At 50.6% G+C, this 22,011-nt stretch overlaps 2 protein-coding genes across 12 annotated transcripts in view; one reads left to right on the plus strand and one right to left on the minus strand.

The window, feature by feature from the left end:
- EXD3 (exonuclease 3'-5' domain containing 3) overlaps window positions 1-5,440 on the minus strand; it is a 256,655-nt gene extending 251,215 nt beyond the window's left edge. For 5 of the 6 annotated variants that reach the window (XM_033077473.1, XM_033077472.1, XM_033077470.1 and 2 more), the window contains exons 1-2: window positions 5,359-5,373; window positions 30-96 (exon numbers count right to left, since the gene is read on the minus strand). The gene's annotated coding sequence lies outside the window, so the exon portion shown is untranslated. Of the gene's footprint in view, window positions 1-29; window positions 97-5,358 lie in introns of all 6 variants that reach the window. The other variant, XM_033077471.1, reaches the window with a different exon arrangement.
- A 112-nt stretch (window positions 5,441-5,552) lies between these two features.
- NOXA1 (NADPH oxidase activator 1) lies at window positions 5,553-21,742 on the plus strand. 6 transcript variants are annotated; one of them, XM_033077655.1, is made up of 15 exons: window positions 5,553-5,605; window positions 7,970-8,052; window positions 9,433-9,541; window positions 11,713-11,847; window positions 12,861-12,968; window positions 13,646-13,705; window positions 14,845-14,882; window positions 15,559-15,700; window positions 16,953-17,006; window positions 17,622-17,694; window positions 17,832-17,890; window positions 18,968-19,137; window positions 20,164-20,269; window positions 20,356-20,479; window positions 20,698-21,742. In XM_033077655.1, coding segments are annotated over exons 2-15 (1,278 nt in total). In that variant the 5' UTR covers window positions 5,553-5,605; window positions 7,970-8,050; the 3' UTR covers window positions 20,796-21,742. The 6 variants fall into 6 exon arrangements, with proteins under 6 accessions (XP_032933546.1, XP_032933543.1, XP_032933544.1 ...); XM_033077652.1 differs by lacking the exon at window positions 5,553-5,605 and adding an exon at window positions 6,040-6,213; XM_033077653.1 differs by lacking the exon at window positions 5,553-5,605 and adding an exon at window positions 6,040-6,213 and having other exon boundaries at window positions 17,625-17,694.
- Window positions 21,743-22,011: the final 269 nt, after the last annotated feature.

Consider the following 22,011-nt stretch of genomic DNA (forward strand, 5'->3'; position numbering starts at 1 on the left):
GGCAAACTCAGCCCAAGTGGCAAACTCACCCCAAGGGAGGACAGTGAAGGTGTCAGCTGCTGGGCGATGTCTGGGGGATCCTGCTGCCGCCAGGAGCTGAGAGGAAGCAAACAAGCCTGTGAGCACTTGTACACCTGGCAACTCAACACCTCAGCCCCATAGGCCTCACAGGACCTGGCTAATGCAGGCTGGAAGACAGCCATTGGTAGGCATCACATTCTTCCTTGAACCCATTTCACATACTTGCCAGCTTCTTTACTTCTTGCTAAGCATCTTTTCTGTAATGTTAAGATCATGTGGGGAGACCTCGGAGAAATCTGCAGTTCCCCTGAGGGGCAGTGCAGGGGCAGCTCCGGGCTCTGCTCCCTGGGCCAGGGACAGAACCCAGGGAACGGCTGGAGCTGGGCCAGGGCAGGCTCAGGCTGGAGATCAGGGAAAGGTTCTTCCCCCAGAGGGTGCTGGGCACTGCCCAGGCTCCCCAGGGAATGGGCACGGCCCCGAGGCTGCCAGAGCTCCAGGAGCGTTTGGACGGCGCTGCCAGGGATGGACAGGCTGGGATTGTTGGGGGGTCTGGGCAGGGACAGGGGCTGGGCTGGGTGATGCTGGTGGGTCCCTTCCAGCTCAGGGGATTCTACAATTCCATTTGGGCCACCAAAGACTAAGAACAGCTTACCTATGTGATGAACCATGCAGGGAACCAGCACCTGGACCCACACAGGTTATCCACTTCAACAAATACAGCACCTCCAGGAAAGCTCCACTCCATGCCTGGAGTGGCCCAGTGGCCTCCATTGCTCACAAACAGCCCTGGACAATACCCTCAGCTGCACAAGTAACAAAAACCTGCCCTGCTCCAGCTGAAACTGCAGCTTGAACTTGTACAGCCCAACTGCACTGCCCTTCTCAAACACCAAACTCATTCTCTTTCAGCTTCTAACACTGGGAGATTTGAGTCCCCCAGGAATATTTTCCAATACTGTACAGGCAACTGTAAATGCAAGAAAGCCACGTGAAGCAGTTGGATAGAGCCAGACTTCCCAAGCAGTGCTGAGTCCCTCCCGTGTACTCGCTCCCATGTTCAAACATTCCTCACAGCACTGCTACATTCCAGCCAACTCTCCCTGACAAAACAGCTTATTCCTTGAGGAGGTTCAGGCAGAGTTTGACATTACAAAGATCAGCAGTGGGCAGTATCCTGGCTGTTCTGAAAGAGACTTTTCTTTCATGAACATGTAACCCAAACAAGGCCCAGTGAATTGGTGTAAAATCAAAAATTATCAGAAAGTCTCTTTTGAACGAGACCTGCATCCTACTCAGCACAGAAGAAAAAGTGTAGAAAAATGCAAGAGCAAATTAATCGGTGAAATAAGTGAACCGCAGTTGTGTGCAGAGCTGTACCCTTGACAGGTACTCTGCTTTTGAAGGCAGGGTGAGCAACAGCCAAGAATAAATCACATTGTGTGGGTATGGTGAGCCATGGAATGAGCAAAAAGAAATTGTTACATTAATCAAGAGTCTAAAATGACAGCAGTCAGATGCTTAGACTTGACGTGAAGTGTGACCATAGCCCTGGCAGAGCTGGAGATGTAATAAAGAGGAAATTACTTAAATGCATTAAATCCATGTAGAGCTGCAGTCTCTCCTGCCCTAGCTCAGTAGTGTTGGACAAGGATCACAGCAATGCCCAGCTCAGCAACCTGCACAGGATCCAGAGCTCACCTGTGCAGACACACCTACAGCTTTGCTCTCCTAAACTCAGACACGGACTGGGCAGAGAAGCACTGAGCAGAGAAACTGGCTATTGTATTATGACAGGACAAAGAGCTTTGATGCATTTTTTATGTCAGTTGCTACCACGACAAGCAGGGGCAGGTAGGGCCTGCAGGAACAGCACCCTCAGAGCAGGACACCAACAGGACCCACTCCTGATATGTCCATTTCAAATTGGTTTCTGGGCTGCTACTTTTCAAATGTTTACACAACAGAAATTCAACAATTTTTTTTCCTTTGCTTAATTCTTCCATTCTTCTTATTTATATCTACTTTTTCTTCATTAGCAAATTCCTTCTCCACATTCACAGTGTGGCAAGTACAAGGAATACACAACCTTGTCCATGGGATAGGGTCAGAGAAGGCACAGAACCCTCATATGTTCTAGGTGATCAAACAGAAGTTGAAGAGTTTTTAACTGCTCCTGGTCTGATCAGATTCCAAAACATTTCATCTTTCTTTACCTGCATTTCCACCTATTCCTTGCAGAAGAAACTGCCGGGATTATTATGTAAGAATTAGCAACACATGTTGTTGGGTTTTTTTCTGCTGTAGAAACGTCTTTGACAAAAGCAATTGCCTCAACCCTCAAATAGGTTTATTCCTGCTTAGAGCCAGAACGAGGAGCTGTGCCCAGAGCAACAGCCCAGTGGAGTGGCAAAGCTGAGACTGAATAAGCTAGTAGTGATACAAGCAGGATTTATTGCCTGATTTGCACCTGCAGCCCATAAAGCAGGGTTTGCTCCAGGTCTCCCAGCAGGGAGGTCACAGTCAGCACAGGTGGGAAAAGGACATACTGCTCCTGACCTCAAACACCTGCCAGGCCCAAGTTAATGCCATTTGGTCACATTGCAACCTCGCACCTCCACATGTATTCAGAAAGAGCCAAAGACTTTTATCCTCTGGGAAAACAGCTTTCTAGACTTCCAAAATCCCAAATATACATACCCCCTTCTTTCATTTTTCTGCAAGGTTTTTTCAGACATCTATCACTGACACCTGCCATAGCCCCTCCAACACTGTATCAATTTACTACACATTCATTCAGATGAGAGATGAACATGTGAATCTGCAGGATGTTCAGTCCTTAGCACATGTCCTGTTTCTGTTGATGTATTTCTCTTCCTCAGCTCCCCTGTGACAAGCCCTCTCCTCCAGTGCCCCTGGTTACCAAGGGAGCTGCTTGGGGAGGCTGCCAGAGCATCATGAATCCTCAGAAAGCTACAAAAAATATATTTTTATTTAAAGACATATTACACAGACTCAGTAACAAACTTCTGAATTTAATTACTAAAACTTGGTTCAGAAGAACACTCTCAATTCCAATAAAACATCTCTGTCATTAGCCCAGAGGTGCCCCATATCATTCCCTCTCCTCCCAGGTTACATCACTGCACAGATCAGCAGGTTATTTAATGCATGTTTGGGTAAATTATTTATTGACAGGAGCGACTGCTTTGGTTGTCTGAGTGTAACTGAGTCTCTGTGAACTGGCATCCACCTTTGCATGAGGATGCCTCTGCACTATCTCAGAGCTGAGAACTCCCAGCACAGGGAGCACTCCCTGCTGCCTCTCACCTCTCCACACTGCCTCTGGAGAACCCCACAAGATGCACTTGTTCCAGCTGTGCCAGTTGCCACTTGCAGTGGAAAAAGAGCAATGTGAAGTGTTCAGTTTAGTCCTTAGGAGCTCTGTGCACCCCACGATAACCTGAGGGGCTCTGTGTGAGCAGCACTGCCACTGCCCCAACAGAGAGAGGAGTGTTCTGCACTGCTGAACTGCAGCCACCACAACAACTGTGCAGGTGAGTGGCAGCACTTTTACAGGCAGTACTGTTGCCTTAGGAACTCCAGACAGAGCTTTTCTGTTGGAACATTTACATTCCAGAAGATACATTTTGCTGGTTTTGCTCCAAATGATAAAATTTGATTGTTTCTGCCTTATTGCTTGCACAAACTGGCCTGGCCCAGCAGTCTGCTCTGAACACACCTTCAGAGTTGAGATCCTTCTGCTAGGAGCTCCCAGCCCTGACAGGCATTCCCCTCTTCCCAAACTCCTCCTGTAATTACCCTCCACCACTGCTGGGAAACCGGGTCACATTTAACAGAATTTGTGTAGCTCTGCCTCAGTTACGGGATCCCACTGTGTGCTTTGGAAAGGCTGACAGGATCCAGCTGTGGCATAACTTCCCACAGGCATGGATTTCCATAGTGCCTGAGTCACTCCTCAACTCTCTTCTCTTGAATGTGCCTGAATAAACCAAACTTAGTCGGGGCTTGTTTTGAGAACTGGAGCATTTTTGTGGCCTTCCCTGAACTCCCCAGTATTTTCCTATTTGACTGGAGAGCTCCTGGAACCAGAGATGCCCTGGTAGCCCATTCTAACCACGTGCACACACATGGTCACGACTTGATTTTCTTTAGAAGAACTGAAAACCACACAAGCAATCAATGCCTCCTCCACCAGCGCAGTTCAGATTGTGGCACTGATGCACCTGTGTGCTGCCAGTCCCTCTCCGCCCCCACCAGTGGCTGTGGTGGGAAGCTGTCTCAAGATCCTCCTGCTACATGGAACCACCCAGACAGGTCAGGCTAGGCCACAGCAGCAGCACCTTGTCCCTACCACGTCCCCTCTGTGTCAGCAGGGACCCCGAACAGCAAAGGTTACACTGCTGCTTTGGGCTCAGCCAGGGAAGAAGCTGGCTCCCACCCATCCACAGCTTCCACTGAACAGCTGAGGCACGGCCTATCCTGAGGCCATCCTTAAACTTTGTATGGCAACACCACCTCGTTTAATTGACTTGTCAGGCTGTACTAGAGTGCAAACTCCTCAGAAAATCCAAATACGTGGTTCTAAGCATTCATCAGCTGAACTCAGACATGCTGAAATCACTTCCCAAGAAGGAACACCAGTGGGGGGATCTCCTTTCCGACCACATGTGGTTTAGCCCTCAATATCTACATTCATTGAATCTGCAAGATCTAATTATACACAAAATTTTAGCCGGTCGTTTTATTCCACTCCTGTTGCTGACATCACGTTAGCAAACTTTCTTTTCCTAAACCACATTTTATCTTTCCATGTGTGGATAACACTCGCGGTACTTTCAATGCCACTGACTCTTTTTTCTTATTCTCCGCAACATTTTAAATCAGTGGCAAGGAGCCCAATCAGTTTGTTTCAAATTAAAGCCACCAGTTCCACCGCTGCCTGGGGCAGGGCTGCCCCTGATTCCTTTGGTTTGTTAACTTGCAATTAACTCGCTCAATCTCGTGTGACCACTTTAAGTCTGCCCCGCGGAGCTGAAGGTGCAATCACCGCTAATTCTGACCGTGCTCTCTCCTCCCCTCTCCCTGCACGCACGGGCTCCTCGTCCAGCCCCTCGGCCTGGCCCAACCCCTCAGCCTGGCCTGGCCTGGCCCGCTCCGCCGGACTGGCATGGCCCCGCCAGCCCCGGAGCCGCTTCGTGGCGCAATGCGGACACTCGGAGCGGCCCCGCCTCGCCGCTGCTCTCGGTGTCTGAGGCTGTACGAGGGCCGCTCCGGTGCGGACTGCACGGGCCAGGGCTGGGCCCGCCCGGGACTCACCTGGCACCGCCCGGAACCGCCCGCACCGACGGTCCGCTGCGCAAAGTCTTCCCCGCCGCTCCGCGCCGCAAACCTCGGCGGCCCGGAACGTCTCGCGCACAGAGCCGCGCCCCCACCGGTCTCCTGTTCCGGGACACCGACGCGCAGCGCCGCCAGGGGGTGGTGTCGCCCGCGGCAGCGCGAGAGCCCGGCGGGCGGGGCGGGAGTTCTACCGTATTTACCAGAGCACGGCGCGTCTCTGCCTACCGTGCGTACTGTAATTAACTCGCACATACATGGCCGTGAGAATATCTACTATATTAAATTTACATTAAACATTTTATTCAAAGAAGCTCCCAAGGAGGTATTTTGGCTGCGGCAGCGCTGGCCGCGGGCTCGCTTCTGGCGGCTGGGCAGGTGCCCTCTGCGGGCAGCATCCACCCAGTTCCCGCTCAGGTGTGGCCGCCGCCCGTGCCTGGTCCGTGTCTCATTCTGGGCTCAGCGTCCCCTCCCGCCGCCCACACCTGTCTGCCCCGCCGGGTCCGTGTCCCATTCTGGGCTCAGTGTCCCCTCCCGCCGCCCAGGGGAGGAGCGGAGCGGGCGGAGGTGGCCGCGCTTCCCCGCCCCGCCGCGGCAGGTGCGGCGCAGGTGAGGCGCGGGCGGTCCGCGGGCGCGGCCCGTTCCCGGTGCCCCGGGCCGGCCATGGCGTACCGGGAGCTGGTGCGGCGCTGGCACGAGGCAGTGCGGGCGGCGGACCGCGGGCACTGGGACGCTGCCCTGGACGCCTTCGGCGGCATCGCGGAGCCTCCGGCCAGGATCTGCTTCAACGTGGGCTGCGTGCAGCTGCTGGCCGGGCGGCCCGAGGCGGCCCTGAGGGTGAGCGAGCCCGGGGGAAAGGGGGGAGCCCGGGAATGGGCGGCTCGGCTCCCCAGGGTCCGTCTCGGAGGGAATGATGCTGAAACTAGATTTAAATCCGGCTTTTCGTGTCCTGCGTGTCCAGCGGGAATGCGAGCAGGGATGTTGGAGAGTGAATGGTTTGAGAAAAAGGTTTAGCAGAGTGAATCATAGAAAAGTGAAAAAGGTTGAAGTTAAAAAGGCAGATGTGACAGGGTTCAGTGGTGAACTCGGTGATGCTGGGCCAACAGTTGGACTCGACCTTTGAGGCCTTTTCTAATCTTAATGATTCTGTGATTCCATGGTTCTGTAAATGCTATGAAAATCCCAATCAGTGGGCAGAATCATTTTGAAACAAGATAATGGAGACAGAGAGTACTTCAATTAGATACTAGAAACTGCATCTGGCAATGTACCTTAAGTTTTGTTTAAGCTAAATCATTTAAAATTATGTCCTTTAGGTGAACTTAGCTCATTATCATGTGAAAAACACAGCTCTAAAGCTCAGCCTGCCTGATTCCAAGTGAAGACTTCAACCCACTGGACATGCACAATACATTTAAAATGTATTTAAATTTAAATCAAAACAGGGAAAGGATTGTCCAGTAGTTATTCCATAGACGTGAGATGGTGTATTTTGAAATTACAAATATGTTGCTTGGTAGTGGAGACTGCCAGAACAAAGCTTCCATGCTGGAAAACCACTGCCCTCGGGAAGGGAGAGGAGATGCCCTGAGGAAGAGCCTTTTTGTGACAGCACCTGGCATGTCTGCATATCCATCCATCCATCCATCCATCCATCCATCCATCTCCAGTGAGGAGATGCAGATAAACCTTTTCTCAAACAGCATAAGGGAGAGCTGAGGCTGTGCTGGAGAGGCTGGGGCAGCGCTGTGGAGCCCCTGAGCAGGGCAGTGGCTGTTTGGGATGTAGTGAGCCATGGCAGTGGTGCCATGGAGATGAGGGAGAGAGCTCAGGGAAGACTTCTGATCCCCAACCAAGGGGCAGTGACTGGGAAGAAGCTCAGCTCTACTTCCTTGTGGATCAGTGGTTGGTTGTTGTTATTTCATTTATGGCCCAGTGAGGCAGACGTTCCAGCACAGTGTGTGTGGAGTCACAGAGAGTCATCTTCACCTGCAGTGCTGTCCTTGTGCAGGCAGGGTCGGGGAGCATTGGGCTTTCAGCAGTTGTTAAACCCACGAGGTGTCTGCAGAGGGAAGGGAAAGGGAAAGGAAAGGGAAAAGGAAGGGAAGGGGTGCACTCCTGCTGCTGCTGCCTCAGGAGGACTCTTGGCTCTCCCAGCATGCTGAACTACAAGCAGCTGCCAGCTCTGCTAGCACTGCCTGTATTTAGCTGGGGCACTGAAGCACAGGTACTGACTTAGAGGCCATTGTGAGAGGCCCTGCAGTTTCCTCCCTTCCACCCTTTCATCACCTCAGCCTTCCCCAGCCTAGACAGTCCTGCTGCTCCCATTGTCCTGGCCAATTCTGCTTCATTTTAAGATGTAGCTCATTTATGTCCAGTAGCAAGGAGGGGTAAAAGCCTGAAGCTCAGCTCACACAGAGCCAAGACCTGGGGGATGACCAGGAGCTGTGTCTGGGCTCTGGGAGCTGGGCAGGAGCTCATGGATTGCCTCTATGAGGGCAGCTGGGATGTGTCTGGCTGGGTGTGTGCGCCCAGGCACTGACAGGACAGATCACAGCTGATCCTTGGGATGTGCCTGTGTTTTTCTTCTCAGGCATTCAATAAAACCATTGAGAAGGACAATTCCCTGGCAGTAGGCTACTTCCAGAGAGGGTTTGTCCACCTGCAGCTGGAAATGTGAGTGAGGTGCACAGACAGTGCAGTCTTTGATTCTGCCGTCTTGATTCTCCTTTCAGTTCTGCTTTATTCCTAAATCTAAATTATTCTTTGATTGCAAAATTCACTTCTTCCAGCAACCTTACAGGGTTCACAGGATCTGCTTTAGCCTTGGAAACCCTGTCAGATATAAGTCAACAAGACTTATGTCTGAGAAGAGCTGCACAACTCTGAGGCCCTAGGGGTGGCTGACACAACACATTGCTGTCCCCTAAAAACAGAGACTTCTCAATGCAAGGCTGCCACAATGTTATGTTGCCATTCAGATTTTCTTTGGGAATTAAAAAATAAAATTGTGTTGCTTGATGTGTCTTCACATGACGCACATGAGTCTGGCCTTCCTAAAAATGCAGCCTGCATACTCTCCTGTCACCAGACTTCGGGGGCCTGATCTCAGTCTCACCGATAAAATATTGAAATTGCTCCAGAAGTGTCATGGGATTGATTACTCATTGTTTCCACAGTTAAATCACAGTGACATCCTCCTCAGGGAGCTGGGTGAAGTATTTTACAGATTTTGTCCTACCTTTGAGCTCAGTTTTCTTTCCTGTTGTTTTCCCCACATTCTCCAGACCTTAATCTCCACAAAATGTTTATATAAATTTATACAGATATAACTAAAGACAATCTATATAAATTTATATGATTTTATTTATATCTATATATTTATTTACATCTGTATTTATATCTCTGGGAGGGAGTTAAAGTGAGCAGTTCTGGCTTCAATGGAGGGGCTGTGCCTGGGGCTGGTGGAGCCCCAGACAGGGCTCTCTAGAGCTGCTCCACTACCAGCAGAAGTAAATGTGCCCCAAGCACACTCACTGCAGGGTCAGCACAGCTGACAGTTGCCTCCAGCTGATGGCCTCCAGCACCCCAGGGCTTCTTCCTTCATCTGAAGCTGCTCCCACCCACCCACATCCTCCTGGGCACCTTCTCTTGGTCAGATGCCCACTGCACAGCCCTTCCTTTCACCATGTGCAGCCTCAGTGAGCACCTGATTGGATTTCATTTGCATAACTGGTGTAAATTCAGACTAATTCCCTCCTTATTCTCAGAGGTTCTCTGAATTCCTAAATGTTGAAGTTCTAAATGTTGGGTTTCCCAATTCCAATGCTCTGGCCATGTGTGTGCCCTCCCTTGTCCCCATCAGCCGAGTTCCCAGCCCTTGATCCTCCTGAGACAGGCAGGGAGCTCCCAGCAGTGGGTAATCTTTGTTTTTTACAAAGATGACACATCTCTGGTGCAGCAGAATACATATTATTTGCTAGTGTGATTTTTAAGCTTCTTAAACAGTCTCCAGCTATTTTAGGCACAGTTTCTTGTGTCACCTCTGTGTTGCAGGTATGAAGAAGCTCTCTCTGACTATCACATGGCCTTCAGTCACCTAAGACAAAACCCCTTCATCGATTACAAGCAGCTGGGGCTGAGGCACGTCCTCCATGCCTGGGAGGTAAGGCTCAGCCTGGCTCAGCAATCCTTCCTCACTGTTGGGGGTGTCAGTAGCAGGCATTTGACCCCAGACTTTTTCAAGGAAGTACATTCAGACTGTAAAAATATTCTGTTTGCACTTTGTTTAAAGTAACTTAATCATAACAGTTGTTAACCAACATAATCTCTGGAAAGTTTAGCAAATTATCCAGTTTGAAAAGTAAAATTGTTCAGAACAGGTGCACAGGAATTTCTGTATTGAGGGGTTTTTACTTTCTTTATATGTAGACGAAGTGGTGGCTGCCCCATCCTTGGAAGTGTCCAAGGCCAGGCTGGGCAGGGCTTGGAGCAGCCTGATCTATAGAAGATATCCCTGCCTGTGGCAGGGGTGGAACTGGGAGCTTTAAGGTCCTTCCCAACCCAAACCAGTCTGGAATTCCATGTAATATTTACACTTGGATGTAAATACACACGTAGGTCAGTGAACTCCTCAGGTCTCAGAGCGGAAAGAGATTGAAACATTGACAGATGAGAACAGAGCTGACGCATAATGCAGACTCTAGGAAATTCAGGTGCATGAAAACCTATTTCCAACTGCAGTAACTGATCTAATATTCCCTCAGTGCCTGAACTTGCACCCTGTGTGCAGGCTGTATTTGCAGTGCTTCATCCTTCACCTCTTACTGTCACACAGATCCAACCTGCCACATCCTGTTCAAGGAACCTCAAAGGCTGAACTGATGGTAAATGTTTGTAATATTTGGACATATGTAAAGGATTCCTAGAAACTGTCCTTACTGGAAAGGTTCATTTTGGTTTCTCTGAGTCCACATGCACAGATTGAAAAGCAGATACAGGAAAGAGGATTTAACTCCTTACTTCCGTGAGAGCTAGGAGTCATTGTGTAACTCCAGTCAAGCATCTCAGGCAATTTTCATGCACCTTGTACCTGGCAGGAGGAAGCTATTCTTGGCATCTGTGGCATTACCCAAACCTCCCTGGCTTTAACAGCTTCAGTGCCACTGCGCTGCCTTTTCTTGGGAATGAGCAGTTCCCTGCGAAAGGGACAGGGCTCAGGAGGCTGGGGAGGCTGGGGCCCTTCCTGGTGTGAACACATGACTCCTCACTCCAAGTATCACTAGGACATGTGCTGGCACTGTGCGGCCCTCCAGACTTGGGATCAGCATCCTGATTCAGCTGTATCTCATTCTCACCCAGAGCTCATTTTTCAAAATACACAAACATCATCCTCCAGCAGAATCGTGCCATCAGCTTGCTCATGCATGGCCTCTCACATGCTGCAGCTGATCTTCTCGTGACAGATACATGCATGGTTTGAAAACCCAGAAATATTTACTCCTTGCGAGGCTGTGACCCTTCTGACTGAGAACCGCTGCCTTGCCTCCCAAGAGGGCCTGTCCCTGAAGTTCCTGTACATGTTCAGAGTTGCCATTCCCCACAATCCCAAACAGTCTTCTACTGCCATGATTAAGAAGTAAAGGAAAAGCATCCTATGAGCTCCAGCCTTGTCCTGAGCAGGGTGTGCAGCCAGGTACACACCTCAATTCCCAGCTGATAACCCTATCACAGGAGATGAGCTGTCTGACAGTGCTCTGCCTGTGGCCCAGCAGCTTTCCAACACACTGAGTGCTGGCTAGTGGCAGGGAGAGATCTCCCACTCTCAGTATAGACTACAGCTCCCCAGCATCCTGTCTGCAACACTCCCACAGCCTACACTTCCCCAGTACCAGACTGACATGCTACTGAAGGGTGACAACTACAGCTGACAGTTTGCAATTCACAGCTCACTACAACATGAAATAGTTTCAGTTATTTTGCAGTGACAGGGAGTCAGGATCACAAAAATCATTACCTAGTTGCATGCAGAAAGAAACCAAAGAAAAGCTTCCTTTTGGATGCAGCAAGGTTCAGATATAAACAATGTGGTACCAGAGTCTTCACCATCTGTCCCCATGTCTCTCCTCACCTTGACCAGAAGCTCCAGCACACCCAAGCTTCTATTTTTCCTTTCTGATGGTGAAATTTTCCCAGCTATGCTGCTCAGAGTATCTCTTCTGTTGCTGAATTTTTGGTGTTTTAGTGCCTGTGTCTGTATCTTGGCTGAGTTCAGGAGGATGTGTTGGGTGTTCCTTGGTCCTGGCCCTCTGAGTCCCTTCCCTGTGCCCACTCCAGGTGCTGTACAGCACTGCAGCAGTGCAGTGCCACCTGCAGCAGTGGCAGGAGGCCAGAATCACCCTAGAGAAGGCTGTTGTGTGGAGACCTGAAAGAAGAAGAGCAATCCTAGAGCTGGCCCTTGAGCGGGTGCAGGTAAGGTCACCTCTGTGAGTTCCAGCTCAGTGATGTGTGCTAAAAGTTGTCTGAGTGTTCCTGACACCTGCATATTCCTGCCATCCACCCACCTGCTTGACCACCTGCTAGCACAGTCTAAGCCATTTTCTTGATGCTCTGCCAAACCATTGATCAAGGAACTCTGTCACCCCCAGGTCCTTCACTGCCCAGAAACACCATAGTGGAGGGTTTGGGGATGACCTCTGAGGCTGGGGACAGGGCTTCCTGGTTCCTCATATTCAGGAGCTCAGTTCTGTTTGTACTTGTCCTCCAAAACCCATTGCCTTGTGCAGTGTTTCAAGTGCAGAACCTCTACAGGTCTGGAGAGACTTCCTTTTGCTGGCACTGACTGGCTTTTTTTGAGTCCTTTTGGCCTCAGGAACAATTTGTGGCAGCTCAGATATTAATGTCAATCACTTTTAGAACTTAAGTAGGGTGTGAAAGTATTTCCAGGGCTGCTTCTAAGTAAAAGTTTCCTGTTAAACTCCTTTATGATCTGGAAACATTTGCAGATCTCTGATTTACTCTTCCTGAAGGATTCATTAGTTTGCTACCTTCATATTTTAGAAGCAATTCATACTTTGTGTGTAATCTCATCATATCTTTTGGCATCTTTTGGCATTTGTTCTTTTCCAGTGTATTATTTATATTTGCTATTAGCATGCTACTCAGTGGCTGAACAGAAAACACCTGAAGTCAAACGGAAAAGCTATTTGGAAAATTTGTTTGATAAACCTTCCTGTACTGCCCCCCTTCACAACCACCCCATGCCAGCAGTGTCAGTCCTTGCCTCCGCACTGGGGAAGGACTGCTGAGCTCTCAGTTTGCTCATGCCTGAGTGACCTTTGTCAAATTCACAGCTGAAATTTTGCCCCAGTATCTTCCTGGAGCTGCTCTTGCACACCTAAGCTGTATTTGCTTTTCAGTTTCATTCTGATGTTTCATTCAATGTGAATTGATGGCTTTTCCTTTACTGGCTTTCTCCACCCCAGGACCACCTGTTTTTAGAGCCCATGCTGGTTCCTCTCAGGGAACTTTTCAGACCACGAAAGAAGGAAGTTGAACAGCTGGATTCAAAAGATTTCCTGGGTAAACCCAAGGTAACAGGCACATAATTGTCACAATTAACAGCAACAGGAAAAAAATCCTGCCTCTACCATCTCCAGAGACCAATGCTGTGCAGAGACCCAGAGCAGGATGGGCAGAGCTTGCAGCCAGTCCAGGCAGTCAGGACATAGAAGCCAAAATTTGTTATAATTGCCACCTCTTCTACCAAAAAATGCACTTTGCTACTAAAATACCTTCCCAATCCTTGTCGCTTTAAAGTCTGACAGGGCTGAGCAGGTACTCTGGGAACCCATGGTTACCCTTTTGCTGACAATGACTTTTTAAGAAAATTCATTCTCTGTCCTTCATTCCCAGGGGGACAAGTGGACACTTGGGGCACAAATGCTTTTTTACATCCCATAATACAAGGCAGCAGAGAATTTCTCTGACCCCTTCTGTGACCATTACAATCAGAACAGAGAGCTCCAAAACAAATAAAAGAAAATAATACACATACTTTTAAAGAAACCTTGGAAAGTCTAAAAAACTGGGACACAAATGGTTGAAGCTGTCTTGGGAATCCAGCTCTGCCTCTTCCACTGTGTGCACAGCTCCACATTTTGCCTGACCTTGGGATGCCAGGAGGAAATGGGTCTGAGAGATAATCTTGGATGAAGTTTGGAGGTGTCTTTGTCCAGCCTAGATTTACTCATTACTTTGTTTCCAACAGGTGATCTCATCCATCATTCCCAACGATGAGTACATAGGCTTTGAGCCTCTCAGGCCTCAGGTGAGCAGGACAGGGCTGTGAAAGGAGGAATGGAGCTGTCGTGGAGCTCCAGAAAGGGGCTCAGATCCAAACTATCAGGGGAGGAGCGGACTCTTGGTAAAATCATTGTAATACCAGCTTGGATCCATGGGGATGTTCAAAGCCAGGCTTAGCACTGGCTGTAAGGGACTTGGTGATAAGACTCTTCTGCCCTTTAAAGATGCATTTTTGGCTCTTCACCATGTCAAAACAGCAGTGCTTTGCTGTGCTCAGCCTGTCTCTGCTCATCACTTCAGTAAATGTGTCAGTGTGAGCACAGCTGCCTCGTCCTATGCTGGGAGTTTCTTGCAACCAGGGGAGGAGGAAGAGATTGTATTACAGTAATTTCACAATTACACGCCGCACTGACTATAAGCCGCATCGCCAGGTGTTGGCAAACATTTCGTTCTTTGTCCATACACAAGCCGCACCTGATTGTAAGCCACTCTGTCGTTAGCAGCGAGGACCCGCGTACAACAAAGTTGCCAAATAGTAACAGAAACGCGGCATGGCGGGGTTTACTGGCTCAGCTGGGGCTGTGAGGACGGGGCCACTCGGGGCCGGCCGCCGCTGGGCTCACTCACCCCGGCCTGGCACTGGGCTGCGGTGGCAGGGGGGCACGGAGCCCGCCGGCACCCACGGCGCCGGCAGGCGGGGACGGGAACCCCCTGCCTTCCCCACCCCCCGCGCTGCCTGCACAAAGCCCAGCTCCACCCGCTGCGCAACAGAGTAACCAATGTGTAACAATCGGGTAAAGCCGGGTTTTACTGGCAGGTTGCTCGACTCAGCACCTCAGTTTGCACTTCCAGGGTTGAAAATGTCGGAAAATTATTCACATATTAGCCACTCCTGAGTGTAAGCCGCATTTCTTGTGTGAGCAAAATTTTAGTCAAAACGGTGCGGCTTGTAATCGTGAAATTACTGTACTTCCTGATGAGATAAAGAGGGAGGGGAAGGAAGAGAAGGTACACTGGTAAGGTGTGGAGCAGCAGACTTTTTCTGGGTGGTGTGGAACAACAAATGGGGTCAAGAGTAGAGATGAAATAGCACAGTCAGGAGGTGAGGTGGCACTGCTGCTGTAGGAGGGACTGTTACAAACAGATCTGTTGTTTCTCCCACAGAAACAGGGCTTTTATGAACCCAATGCCGATGCTCTTCGGTGAGTGTTCAGTCCCACCTTGGTTTTACCCTTCCCTCACTACTGTTCAGAAAGCTTTTTGTTCTCCGGAGTCTTTGTATGAAAACTCCGGGTGATCCACACCCACTTTTCACCAAGGGTGGAGTGAATCACAAACACACAAAGGCTTCTGTGGGTGCAAAGGACACTGCAGGTCCCTAGCATCTCTGCGAGAACCTCTGGGCAGTTTGCAGGACTCGATTCAGTAGCCTTGGGAGACAGGCATGGATCGTGGCATGCCTGGGGAATGGAAGCAGACAGAGGCTGTGGGACTTGCCCAGGTCGTGGCAGAGGATGCTCAGCTTTCCCATATTAATTCCCAGGACAATTCTGAATGCTCGCTACCAGCCCAAATGTCCAGAGTCAAAATCATGTTCAACCCCCATAGTTGTGGTGATATTGCACCAGCAGTACTTCAGGGCTATGTTGAATAATTGTTTTGATCTTGACAGTGTCTATCAGTACAATGAAAATGCAGCTGCATTTGGCAAATCAGTGTTTCCCAAGTGTTGCCAGCTGGACCAAAAAGCAGCAATGGAAATCACGGTTTGGCAACACACGCACCTCCCAGCCCGTGCCATTGGGGTCGGTGCATTGTGATGGCTCAGGGCCAGCAGAATCTCCGGCTGGTGCAGCACTCTCCTCTCTTCTCCCACAGGGATGCCGAGTCCGGCTACCACCAAGTGCTGTCCCGGTACCTGCCCGAGGAGCCAGCGGGGACAGAGGTGCCGGCTGGGAGCCTCCTGTTTGTGCTGAGCAGGACAGCAGACGGCTGGGCCACGGCCATACACGATGGGCAGGTGAGAGACAGCCCCGTGGGTAGGGACACGGCCCTGTGGGCAGGGACACGGCCCCGTGGGCAGGGCTTGGCCCCAACCCCCTCTGAGCACAGTTCTCAGGAGCTCCTTTCCACACTGCCCAGATTTGCTGGGCTCTCACCAGCCTCTGCCATTCCCCTCTAGATCCACAAGGATGGCTGTTGTGCTCTCCAGCATAGCGTATCCTATCAGGGAGTTGTAGGACAGCAGACCTCACCAAGGATCACCATTCAGAGCAGAGTTTATAACCTGAGAGCTCTGATGGAGCTCAGGAGATGGGCTGGTCCATACCTGTCTGTAGTGCCTCTGTTCAGTGAACTTTGGGAAGGGTTTCAGCTGTATAGGCAGATTTTATGAAGGATTCTAGAGAAGTCCTAAGGACTTAGAGCCCAGCAAATCTGACATCTTCCTGCAAGCCAGGGAGCTACAGTGTAAACACAACATGGAAAATCTTTTGTTGCCGGAAGCCATTTCTCACCTGTCTACTTCAGTTTTTGAAAGATCCATTGTACACCTGGATTAGGTTCAGTGGATGTATTTCTAAAAGGATTCTTCATAAGACCGGTATAAACCAGTGAGGTGTTTGAGCAAGAGAGACAGTGCTCTGAGGACTGGTAAAAGTACAGAATTAAAAGTTTGGTTTTTCTTCCTTTCATTTCTAAAAAGAAAGAATGTCCCCACAGCAAATCCTCTGTGACATAAGCACTTAGCATATTCCTAAGTGATACAGAAATAAGCGGAGACCCTGAAGCATCTGGAGCTAACAGGAACAGTTACTCGAGTATTTGGATGTGCTAAGTGAAATGGCAGGTGAAATTCAATGTAGGAACAATAAAAATAAACTCTCAACAGAAAAAAAAAAAAAAAAAAGATTGTAAGCAAAAAATTGCAATGCACAGTTGAAATGAGCAGCAGTGATTGTCAGAAGACACAGAAGCACTGCTGGACTGGTATCCCTGGGCATCCTTGCTGCTCTTTGCCTGAGCATCTGTTTTGGGAGCAGGGGATTTGGTGGGTGTTTGGCCTGTTCCACTGCAGCCACTCCAGCAGCAGCTCTGCTCCCAGCAGGAAAAGCTGCAGAAGGACCACTGGATTTTGTCCAGCAGTTTGTGAGCACTGGGCACTTGGGTGGCTGGGGGTGACCCCGGGCACATTCGTGTGGCCATAGGGTGACAGGCAGTGCTGGGTCGCTGGGCTCCTCTCTCACCCTGCTCTGCTCCGTGTCTCTCTGCAGAAGCTGCACATCCCGAGCTCTCTCCTGGAGCCTGCCTCAAGAATGGATAAATGGGTGAGCTGGCAACCCTGCAACCAGGGGGAGGGAGAGACCAAGACATATATTTGAGTGGAAGTGAGTGCTCTGAATAGGAACAACAGAAGAGTTAGGAATAGGAAAAATCCCTTCGTCTCCCATCTCCACCACAGGTGTAGCCAGACGTTATCCCAACCATTTTCCATGTGAACCCAGTGTGGAAGGGTGCAGCTGCACCCCCCTATTTCCTGTGAGGAAGTTTTCAAGCACATGGGTGTTCTTATGTCGCTATGATTTTTTTGGTCATTTTTTCCCCTCCAAATAAATCCCTGGTACACACTTGGGCATTTGCACCATGGATGTATCACCATGAACCAGCCCAGGTGGGGAGAGCCCTCAGCGCAGTGTGAGCAGCCTCCTTCTGTTCCAGCACCAACCTGGCAGGGAACAGGGGGACAGGGAAGTGTCCTCAGACCTCTGCCCACAAGACCCTGAATGCTCTACCTCATCCAGCCTTTCAGTGAGCAGCTCTCCCTGGGGCTCTTTCTGGGGTTACACCCACAAATCTATAGCTGGCTGCAGCCTGTCACGCACCAGCCTTGCCCAGGCTCCCGTGTTTTCTGCCTTCTCCTTTCTGATGCTGTTCTGTTGCAGAAGATCAACACTGGGATTCCCCTTCCTCCTGCCCAGGTGCCTCCCAGCTGCCTCCATGTGAAGCAGAAGCCAGGTAATTCCTGGGTGATTGGGATTAGTGGGTGAAGATGTGCCCAAACCCGGCTCTTTAGGGGCTGTGAGGGGGTGGTGGCCCCACTGCAGCCTCTGCTGACTGCAGGGCTGTTCCCCTGCCTTTGTGCTGTTCTGCAGATCCTACTGGGGAAGAAAATGCCTCTGCCAATGATGCCAGTGCGCACATGAACTCAAAGGTAAGGTATTCCACAGGCTGAAGCTGGCACAGCCTTGGAGACCAGCTGGGAAAAGTGAAAGATTCTTGCCCGAAATTTCCCAAATCACTGGCAAAAAACCCTCCTTCCTCTGACCACTTTTCCACTCTAAAGAGAGGCTTCCATGTGGTCTTTCCTTCTAGTCTGTGACCATCCCACTTTGTGAGACAGCCCAAGCTTGACCTGTTGCTACTCTCTGAGGCACCAGGAGCACCAAATGCATCAGAGTTCTTGTGCACGTGCTTTACAGCCCACTTTGCAAGAGGCGATTTTCTTTGAACACCCTGCTGTCCCTTTCCCCCTCTTCTTGTGTTCCATTTTCTGTCCCTATTAGTCTGGATAGCACAGTTCATTCAAATTTGCCCTGTTGTCCTCTGAGGCACTTCCCATGTCATTGCCATTCCCTGCATGTGATGGCCCTGTGGCACTCTGGGGACACCACCAGCTCTGCCATCCCTCTTTTTAGGGCTTTTGGGGTAATTTTTTCAGGTGTAGTTCAGCCAGAAGGCAACACAACAGAGGAATGTGGCTGTTCCTCTCCAGCTGGCTGGAGGAATTGGGGCCCTGCTCATATAATTTTGGGTTCAGGAGGTACCTGTAAAATCAGAACCAAAACCAGAATTACTGGGTCACAGGAGGAGCATTTGATCCTGGGCTTTGGATATAGAGTTCCCCCTTTGAAATTCAGGTCTGCATTTTGATGATATTCTACCGTGACATGGCAGCACAGAGATCAGGGATTATGCCTATGTTGCCTCTATTGGTATGAGAGCAGATATTGTCACTTGGGTTTGTTAGAGTCAGTCGTGGTCCTTCTTAGTCCATTACCTTCATAGTCAGTCTGGGTTCTTCCCCCAGAGGGTGCTGGGCACTGCCCAGGTTCCCCAGGGACTGGGCACGGCCCCGAGGCTGCCAGAGCTCCAGGAGCGTTTGGACAGCGCTGCCAGGGATGGACAGGCTGGGATTGTTGGGGGGTCTGGGCAGGGACAGGGTCTGCACTCATGATCCCTGTGGATCCCTTCCAGCTCAGGGTGCTCTGATTCTCTACTCTCCCCACAGATCCCCCCGGGGTGCGGGGAGGCCCCTGCGGGCGCAGCCAGGCCAGCGGTGCTGCGGCTGCGCTGCGAGTGCTCGCTGGTGCTGCGGGCGGGCGAGGCCCCGGCCCTGCCGGCCCTGCGGGCCCTGCTGCGGGACAGGCTGGCTGAGCAGGCACAGCGGGGCACACTCAGGTACGGGGCTCTGGGGTGTGATGGGGCAGCAGCCATTTCCCTCCGGACATGCACACCCAACTGCCTCTGGGCTCCTGGGAATGTTTGTCTGGGGCCAAAACCCTGGATCCTGCAAAGATGTGAGCACACAGTCTGCCTAGAGGGCAAACCTCACCGTGGCCTTTGGGTTAGACAGCCGCATGACCCCCATGGGGAAGCACATGCTGTTCCTCTTGTAATCCCCTCCCAGTACATAAAGGGCTCAGGGAGGGCTGGAGAGAGACTTTTGACAAAGGCATGGAGTCACAGGGCAAGGGGGAATGGCTTCAAACTGACAGAGGGCAGGGTTGGGTGGGATATTAAGAAGAAACTCTTTAATATAAGAGGGGTGAGGCCACTGGCACAGGTTGCCCCAGAGATTATGGATTCCTCATCCCTGGAACTGTTCACAGCCTGATTGGATGGGGCTTGGAGCAACCTGGTGTAGTGAAAGATTCTCTGCCCATGGCAAGGGGTTGAAGCTAAATTATATTTAGGGGCCTTCCAAGCTAAACCATTCTATGACTCTGTAATTGTATAGGCCTTGGAAGTCTAAAGGATTTTTTCCTAGGAAACTGTACCATGGTCAAAAAAAAGAGAGAACAGAAGGAAAAACTGTGTAGATGCAGCTGCTGCAGATTGGATTTTGTCCCACTCAGCTCAGCATTTGCAGTAACAAGGATCAATGCAGAGCAATCTGGGACTCAGGCAGAAGATCCTGGGGTGAGGTCTCCCTGATTGTGACACCCCTTGGGGCACACAGTGGCATCAAGAGAGTTTAGGATCTTTCCCTCAAGTTCGTGTGTGAGGATGTGACAGTGTCACTCCCCAAAGTGCCATTTCTGCCTGCTGACCATGTGGGGTAGCCCCATGTCACTGTGCAAGGGGACAAGCTTAGAGCTGGTCTGCAAATGGGACTGTGAAGATTGAGGATGGCAGAGGGCTGGGCTTGCCTCCAAGTTTGGCTGTAAAGGAGATTATTTGCTCAATATTAATGAACCCTTGCAGCTACAGGCTCCTGGATGGCACAGAGCTGGGGACAGTGTCAGGACAGGAAGACCTGGGGAAGGTGTGGCAGCAGCTGACGGACGGCAGGCTGACACTCTGCTGCCAGGTGCGTGGGCTGGGAAAATATCTCTGCTGGGGTGGGCTCCAGTCTCTGCTTTGCTTTGCAACCTCCATGCTGGTGTTTTCCTGCAGGATTCGGACTCCCACTCGGGCAGACCAGTTCTCTACCAGATGCTGGCTCAGCACTCTTATCTGGCACAGGGACCAGGGGACCTGGAGTTCAGCAAGGGAGATGTGCTGGATATCCTCTCTGAAGGTAGCTCTCCAGTCCGGCTGCTGGGCCAGGCTCTTGGAGTCTGCTGTGGGGAGGCACCAGGGAAAATGTGGCCTCTCCAGTGCTGTCTCGGGTTCATACTCCCAGGAGTTACAGGCTTCCACTGGGTTTTGCGCAGAGTTAAATTCCAGCCATGAAAACTGTCACTAAACCCCACTCATATGGGCCAGGGCTCATTCCTGCTCTTTTATGTTTTCCAGTGAACAAGGACTGGCTGGAAGGACGCTGCAATGGCAAGACTGGCATCTTCCCCAAATGCTTTGCTACCCAGACCAGCTGTGGTGCTGCCTTCCTATAGCAAGCAGGAGCCTTTTCCTGCCTGATTGCACCCCCAGGGGTGGGAGACATTGATCCCAGCTCATTTGGGCCCCAGTCAGCACAGCCAAAAGCTCTGCCATACCTAGATAGGGCATATCTCCCACTCAGATTCATGGGGACAGGTCCAGTAGTGATGGCATTTCCTACAGCCTGTTCCCTGACCCCATGCTTACACTGCCAAAGATAGATGTGTCTGTGCAGAGCAGAGAGCAAGGGGGAGGGCTCTGGGATTTGGCTGTGGGAATTGCCCATGTGGCAGCTCAGGCTTCTGGGTAGGAAGAGGTTCCCCTGGGTGGGAAAAGTTTCCCCTGGCTGGATGTCTTCACACCTTCTCCCTTGTTGCTCATGTTGAAGGTGTGAAGGCTGAGCCTCACTGCCGAAGCCAAGGGCAGCTGGCTGGGAGCAGGGGCAGAGCCCTGTTCCCCAGGCTTTCAGGTCACATAACCTTATCTCCACCAGCCAGAGATGCTGCTCTGTCAAGAGGCTTTTGGAACCAGTTTGCAGTGGGATTAATGGGATAACACCATGAGTTAGGACCACTGTCTTCCATAGCAAATAGTCTATGGACCTGACCATTCCTTGGCCAGATGCCTTTGGCACTTTTCTTAAGCTGTAAGGCCAAGGTGGGATCTTGGAGCACAGAGAAGAGACATTTTTGGAAATCCCCACTGCTCAGAGCAGTTCTGGGCTGTGAGAGAGCCCTCAAAGAAAAGCTGGCTGGAAGGTGCAATGCTGGGCTGGTGCTGCAAGGACTGAAAGCCCTGTCTAATTCCTGCAGCTGGGCTGAGCTAGCCTCTGCTGATCTAAATAAAACACTCAAGTGCCTGGAGCTGGAGCTTGTTCTGGATTTGATGTCTTGACAAAACTTGGCTATGTAACTTGAATATAAAATAAACCCTGAGCCAGAGTTGGCAACTCTTAAATCAACTTTCACTTGTGTTCTTCTGCTGAGATATGCCAGTAAGTATTTTTAAAGACAGCTGACAGTGTCTTTGGGAAGAGATTCTGTCACATACTACAAAAATATTGCACATCTTGCACAGGGCAGGACACAGATTATGTCATCCCTCTGCTCAGAGTTAGGTGCCCACCATGGCTCTCCATTGCCAGTTGCCTCCCAGGGCTGTTGGAAGAGTAGCCCAGCAGAATTGGGAGTGCCAAGGAAACTGTGCTAGGCCGAGCAGTGGCATTCATAT

This window comes from Catharus ustulatus, chromosome 21, assembly GCF_009819885.2.
Source record: "Catharus ustulatus isolate bCatUst1 chromosome 21, bCatUst1.pri.v2, whole genome shotgun sequence".
Taxonomy (NCBI): domain Eukaryota; kingdom Metazoa; phylum Chordata; class Aves; order Passeriformes; family Turdidae; genus Catharus; species Catharus ustulatus.